General features: G+C 45.3%; 1 protein-coding gene across 2 annotated transcripts; it reads right to left on the reverse strand.

Moving 5' to 3' along the window:
- Positions 1-1,475: 1,475 nt before the first annotated feature.
- On the reverse strand, positions 1,476-7,507 carry LOC139056226 (proton-coupled folate transporter-like). Of its 2 annotated transcripts, XM_070534268.1 has the most exons (3): positions 7,277-7,507; positions 7,069-7,162; positions 1,476-5,540 (listed from the first exon to the last, which is right to left on the reverse strand). In XM_070534268.1, exons 2-3 carry the CDS (start codon positions 7,113-7,115, stop codon positions 3,815-3,817), a joined length of 1,773 nt encoding a protein of 590 aa, XP_070390369.1. In that variant the 5' UTR covers positions 7,116-7,162; positions 7,277-7,507; the 3' UTR covers positions 1,476-3,814. The 2 variants fall into 2 exon arrangements, with proteins under 2 accessions (XP_070390369.1, XP_070390370.1); XM_070534269.1 differs by lacking the exon at positions 7,069-7,162.
- Between the last annotated feature and the right edge of the window lie 35 nt (positions 7,508-7,542).

Genomic DNA, 7,542 nt, shown 5'->3' on the forward strand with positions numbered 1-7,542 from the left:
TACGGCGTTGGCCACGCGAATCGCAGACGCCGTAAAGACGCGTTGCCGGCGCTCGTGTCTTGAAAGCAATCTGCGACGCGGCCAAAGTGCACGCCCGCGCGGTCCTCATCATCAAAGCGATCTGCAATGTTTGCCGAGTGCGCGTAGTCCCGGTAGCTTGCTATGCGCCGTGCTTTCGACGTTTCGTTCGCGTTGGAGCGACTGATGCGCGGAGCTCAATTGGCTCGAGGCTGCTGCCGCGATTCCCAACTCCAGCGTTTTCACAGACAGTTTCCGCTGTCATCGAGCGACATGTGTTCATGTTTACCTGCGCGCGCATGACACCGTGCTGGTTAATTGTTTAAACACGTTGACGGCCTAGTTGGTTTGAATCCGATAGAATGTGTAAGCGTGATAAATTTTGAGGTTTTACGTGCCAAAACCACTTTCTGATTATGAGGCACGCCGTAGTGGAGAACTCTGGAAATTTCGACCGCCTGGGGTGCACCTAAATCTAAGTACACGGGTGTTTTCGCATTTCGCCCCCATCGAAATGCGGCCGCCGTGGCCGGGATTCGATTCCGCGACCTTGTGCTCAGCAGCCAAACACCATAGCCACTGAGCAACCACGGCGGGTGTGTAAGCGTGATTGAACAAGGACGTAGAAAGCAGATACACAGACAGCACTGTCTCTGTGTGTCTGTTTATTTCTACGTCCTGGACGCTTACATGTTCTGTCATTGTGAATTTATTTAGTGAGCGAATGTTTACAAGTTTATACGGCCGATAAAACTACTATCCTTACTTCGTACAGCTATCTACTAATTTGCTATCGCATCGGTGCTTCACCTTTCGGGTGGAACTGCGAATTTTTTTTTTAATCGACGAAATTCGGTGTTCTGTAAAAGTAGAAACACGAAGTTTACAAATCTGTAAATCTGCACCAATAACAGACACTGCAGTTATGTTAGCTGCATTTGTTAGAGCATCTGAAGTGGAAAACATTTACATCTGAATTCACAACTTTTGTGAAATTGTTATAGTGTTCAAGAAGGTTTTGCAAAAGTCCTATACTCATGAATTAGAGGTATATTTCAGAACGGTGTATGATACATCAATTTTGTCTGCTTTAGGTATATTAAGTGCAGTTTACAAAATTAGGTCACCTTTTTTTTTTCAATTTTCAGCAAGTGTTGTACAAAAATTGACGAGGAAAATAAAAATTTTCTTCCTACAGTCAGTTGAGTTTAGCTTTCTCTTTCTGATGCAACAAACATAATGACTCCCTGCACGACGGTTTGCCTCACCTCACAGTCTAGGCACAGAAAACCTACAACCAAATTGTTATAGGCACTGGTGTTTTATCCCTTTGCAGACAAAGTACCGCCTTGCCATTTGTGATGGCGAGTTCTCTCCTAGGCCAGGATAACCTCTTGTCTTCTGTCAAGCAGCAGTTGAGCACAAGTGGGAAGACATAAAAAACGATACTACGGGAATGAAGAAACAAACAACCTTTTCTTTTTTATTTTTCATCAGAGACGACACAAAATGCAAGACAAATGAAAAAAAAAAAAGAAGTGCTCAACGTGACTTTGCAAAAGCACAATATGGCTTTAAAGCACCATAATATTTCGTCAAAACACTAACACTGCAAGAACAAGATTATAACATTTAACAAGCATCCTAAACATTAGATCACAACAGTGGGCACTACTGTGTTTAAATGCGTGAAAGAAAATATTTGAAGTTCTATGTCTAATAAGTTAAATGACATCATTGTACCACAACCAAATATAGCCACACCTTGTTAAAAAAAAGCAAAGTTCTGCAAACTGGGACAGTTGAGTTGCCCATATCAAACTAATGTTACTGACACAAAGACAAAAGGCATTATATGAGGCTGCCATTACCAAACACAACCTATTTTTGTGACAATGGTACCTTCTTCCCTGGGATTTTAGCCTACAACAAGCTTTCTTATGACTAGCACTACAAATTAAACTATGCTTACACACAGCCAGCAGAGCTGCCAAAATGGATAAATGCAGAAAGCAGAGTATATCAGTGGTATCTAAGTGGAAAGGTACAATAAAATGTTGATAATGGCATGGTCCACGGAGAAAGAAATATTTCGGAAGGGGAATTTGTCCAGCTGCGACAGCGCGTGCCGGTGGGTCAAGATATGGGGATGCATGCTGCTTGCGACAGTGGGTCAAGGCGAGATGGGGCACCTTGCTGCTGCCCACATTTGCCATGACTACATGGGCTGTTGTTCATGTCAATGCACAGAAATTTCGGGGAAGTAAGTGCTATCAGAAACGGGCACATCTATTCACGTGCAGACGCCACCAGCAGCGATGGACCTGGGTGTTCTTGAACCAGCAGGCTGCTATGGCGACTGCGCGTCTTCTCATTCTCTACAAGTGGACTTGAACAACGGAGGGTGCGTCGGTGCCGTGACCTCCGCCATAACATCATTGGGATAGAGCGTAGGTTAGGGCGTGTTGGTATTCCATAACTGAGGTTTTTTAGCGCACGAAAAGGAATGAGAGAGAGCGCTGTGTCCGCGTCTTGCTTCTGTCTCTCGTTCCTTTTCGTGCGCTAAAAAACCTCAATCATTGGGATGCCAGAGCTGGCGTGCTTCACCTCCTAATAAATTCTTGCTCCGTGGTCATGTCACAGGATTAAAACTTATGGGATGTGAATAAATACAATGAGATGCACAGTGATTCATTGCATAAAACCATGGTAAGGCTCAGCTAGTTGCAAAGCATGTTAAAAATATTCACTGTTAAGAATATAGAGCACAAGGAAAAAAAAAAAAGCAAGACCGGTCTCCTGCCCAAACATTATTTCATATGTGGCCGATGACGACCTCTGCATATGGTATTCACCATGCACAAATGTGCATTACAAACCCATGCCGACCATGGAAAAGCTAATTAAGAGATGGTAGATAGACCACGTACAGGCAAAGGAGACTAACAGCATTCTGAAGGACAGTAGAGTGAATAATGCAATCACACATGAGTTGAACATTTCGCAGCTTTTAGTAATCACACATGAACAATCTTTGGTCAATTCTTGGTGGACTCATACAGAAGACATTTCAGGTTATCTTTGTTTTTCAGCATTTGGATGGCTATGTGTTGACTGCACCTTCAATAAAGAAAGTTCATACCTTGGTAAACTTGTTGGCTCAATCATGCAAAGGTATGCTAGTGGGGTCATTGTGTTGCCCCAAAACAATATTTTATACACCAACAAAGCTGAGCTAAAAAAAAAACCCTTTGAAAATGAATAATCATTTCTTCCATGCGCACCTTTCACAGCCTTCGCTCCTTTCTTTTCCAATATGAACTTAACACACTTACATCCATGCTAATTAGGAACTTGTAGTTGCAATCGTCTTTTTGCAAGCCAACGCTAGTGATTGGCACAATCATTATGGGAACATTAACAAGCACAGCAAAAAGTTAACCTCGCATGACCCGCAAGTAAGCACTGCTTTAAAGGAGATGAACTTTTTGATTGTTTATTAAGGCACACATTAGGCATCACAAACACGAGCACAATTGTGTCATTAGACTTAAAACAGAAGAGGTGCAACATGCTTCCTTATATAAAGGCACTTTCAGGACACTTGCCCATTTCCAACACACACAAGTAAATGCCGACAATGAAATCCCCCAAAACGCAAGATGTAGTCAAGAAAACAGCCCAATGAGTCTCACAAATTCTGCAGCACAACAGTAAAAGTAACATGAACTATTTTGTGCAAGTTGATTACCACACACAGCCTGAACAGGCATGAATAAAAGCCCACAAAGTAGAACTAAGCTCTAGGATTTGTGTTTTCGGCTGCTGGGTCCTCTGCCATTACAGCATACTCATTCTGACGTTTGTGCCAGAAATAAACTACTACAGCTAGAGGCAGGACCAAAAATATGAGGCCAACTATAAACGAAAGCCCTGCAAAGAAACCTTTGGACAAACCAAACAGTCGCTCAAACATCACGCGCCCCAAGAGAGGAGCAAGGGCTTCACAGGTTGCCATCACGGAAAACAGCCTACCATATTCAGCATCTGGAAGAAGCTTCGAAATGTGCGAGCGTATGCAAGCTGGTGCAATATTGCTCAGCATTCCAAAGCCATAGCCTAGAAAGAAAAGAGGGCTGCCTGCAGCTCCAGAAGACGCATGGAAGATGTTCTTGACACCAACACCCATGATGCCAACTACAGCAAGACCATACTCTTGGTTTGGAAGCCAACGCAGGAAGATTACTAGAAGTGGAATCAAAACAAATACGCTAGCTAAAGAAAATGCAGATGTAATCACCAGGTATCGAGAGAAGGTCCAGTTGAACTGCTTTTTTGCGTAGAAGTAGCCCATGAAAGATGTTTGGCTGTTCAGTACAAGAAGGAACACAGATAGAACAAGCAGTGGAATCCTGAACCGGTCTACATCGTAATGACGGCCAAGGACAGTTCGGATACTGCCCACCAGATGTTGTGTACTAAAGAGATGCTTGACTAGCTTATAAGGTCTTGTGTTGGAGGAAGGCACTCGAGACGGAGACTCTCCAGGAGCTTGAACATTTCCTGGATCTTCTGCAACGCAGGGAGCCATATCTCTGACTAGGAATACTGCGCAGAGGAATGACAGGGCAAGAATGCCTAGTGAGGAGCCCATCAAAGGGACAAACTTACTCGAGTTGACAAATGCAAGGGCAGTGATCAGCTGACCAACTGGCAGTGCAATGACAAAGGCAATCTGCAGGGTGAAGAACCTCATGGTTCTCTGTTTCCTTGAAGATGACAATGCTGTAATTGTGTAAGATGACATGAGAATAGCTGGAAGGCCACCAGACAGGCCCTCAGGAACGGCAGAGATCAGGTTGAAGTATATAGACGAATCTTCATACACTGCAGTAACCAGCTCTCCAGAAATCTTGAGCATGGTGCCAATGAGCGAAACATACAATGGAATCTTGAACCTCCCGGACTCATCACACCAACTTGCAACAACAAGAGTGATCAATGCTCCAGGCAAAAACCCAACAAGAGACTGATATATAAGGTACAAAGTAGCAACATTTTGAACCTTCACATGCTCCTTTGAATTCTCTGTCAAATTTCCACAGATTTCCTTGGTCTCATTAAGCACCTGGTAGCATGCCTTCAGCTCAAGCAGATTGGCTGTCGTGGCATACTGCATGGTGTAGGCAAGAGTGAAGAGAAAAAAGAATGCTTCAAGCCGCAGCGTCACAACGAAGTCCAGACACTTCCGACAGCAACTACGTCTGTCATCCTCTTCCAAGTCCTCAGAGTTGGGAGAATTTGCACCAGCTAGTGAGTCTAAGTTTCGAAACGTGCCGTGCAGCCCAGACGGCATGAAAAATTCTCTCAGTCGTCGCCTGTAGCGCTGTGCCCGTCTTCGCCATGTGTGTTCCAAGTAATCTCCAACAAAGTCACCGGCAACGCTTGGCAAGCCTCCTTCCATGCCGCCTACCAAGTTGCAGGAAGTTAGGAAGGGACAAAGAACCTGATGAGCACGTGTTCTGAAACAAAGATGGAGAGTTACATCGCTCAATCACTATCACTTGCAGATTCTAGATGGGCTTCACCAAGCTTCACAGACATATGTATGCACTTCCTCCTAATGATGTCTGTAGACCGGCACCAAAACAACACAATCGTGTGGCTACACAAAAGTATGTTAATGGCAGCGTAAATATGTGGCAGTTCAATCACATACTGACAATGGCATGGGATGATATCGTTACTTTAGGAGCATAAAAGCGGACATTTACATGAGATATGCAAGTATCTTTGTGCATAATGTGAGATCGGTGAAACAATCAAGTGTATCTTAAGAGAGATGCACTGACTAGATGAGGTAGTGAGCTGAAACAAAATTATAACCAAAAACAAGTTGGGCCTCGTAAAAGAGTGTGGGCAAGCTGCAGACATATCACCGCTCATAGGCTGCTCATAACAGTTTCTGGCATTATAAAATATATTTTAATAATTGCCCGCTTTCACAATGGTAAATAGTCAATGACTAGTCAAAACATCGCACATTTTTTGATACCACTCTGCACAAATGATATGCTGTGTGGTTCATCAGTTTCAACGTTTCTTTTTTTTTTTTTCTTAGTCGGAGACACACTGGTGGCATTTGGCTTGTGATCTGCCACAAGCTCACAGAAGGCCTTTGTCACGAGGATGAAGAATCATATCAATGCTTCTGGAGTAGAGATGCTTCATTCGGCTTAGGTCCTGCTTGTTCTTTTGCACTTGTTTTCGCAGGTTTACTATTTCACGGTCCATCGCGCGCAGAATGGCGTCAACATTGCAATTCAATCCCGAAGTCAATTGCTTGATGTCTTCACGTTTCAAGAAAAAATGCCGTGGCTGGTGGTACCGCTCCTTTCTCGTGGTTGTGTTTACTTTTTCTGGATGAAACTGATCACTTCTCTGCTTTTCAGAGTCATCAGCACGTTTCGAGAAGCGGCGGCAGAAGCTGCCTTTCCTGATGCGAGTACTACCATCCTGCACTTTTCCGTCCACGGAGAAACTTCTACCACGTGGTGCTGTGGTCTGATGCAGTACCCGATGCTGCAGCAGGCTGGTGTGCGTACGAGTCTGCTTCCAGAGGTAGTAGTGCTTCACTAAGCTGGAAATGGTCTTTTTCGGAAACACGGACTGTATCATTCGAAAGTTCTTGCTGTGAACGTTCAGAGCGTTCTCGAACCGCGCTTCGTCCTCCGCCGTCCACTCGTCCACAACAGGCGTAAAGTTTCCGAGCTCGGCGACCGCTTTAGGCAGGTTGTGACCATGCCACTGAAGCAGTCCCAGGGCTTGTTCTTCGTTGTAGCCGTACTGTTGGGTCGCTAAGTTAGTGTACACGTCTAGCGCACTCTCCGGAACGCAACCGCTTGGTGACCATACCTGAACTGCCTTGTCGGGGGCAGAGTCAGCGAGCGGTAGATTTGCGGAAACAGTACACGGCACCAAAGCCTGGTACCTACTGCCGATATGAACGCTATGTCTTTTCTGCAATCGATTGGTAGTTGCGTCTCTCACGTAGGGACAGGCATCTGTCGTATTCGTTGCATGGAAGCGGTGGCCATCCCTCAGCTTGTAACGCCTGACCGGCACCATGTTCCTGGCCGAAACGCTGGGCAGCGGGAAGAAATAAGAAACTATGACCGATAAGGTGCGCCACAGCGTAAGCGCTACGCCACTCGCCTGGAGCGCTAGGTAGCGCGGTAACGTCAGCCTCAGTTCTTACCTCTTTGTGAATCGACGAGTTGAGGATGCCTGCGCGCAAACGCGTTAAACCGCAGCACGAGATTTCGTTGGTCCACTCGCTGAACTGTCGCGCCGCTCTTGCTGCCACTAAAACGCGACCGATACTGCTAGCCCAGCTAGCCCCATTCACTGGTTTTCAGCGGGAACGGAACGACGGAACCATGGAACTGTCACACACATAGGTGCACGCACATGGTTACGGCAAGAAGTCTGTGCGTATGCGCTCTCGAAACGAGTTCTGTATTT

Source organism: Dermacentor albipictus, chromosome 2, assembly GCF_038994185.2.
Source record: "Dermacentor albipictus isolate Rhodes 1998 colony chromosome 2, USDA_Dalb.pri_finalv2, whole genome shotgun sequence".
NCBI classification, from domain to species: domain Eukaryota; kingdom Metazoa; phylum Arthropoda; class Arachnida; order Ixodida; family Ixodidae; genus Dermacentor; species Dermacentor albipictus.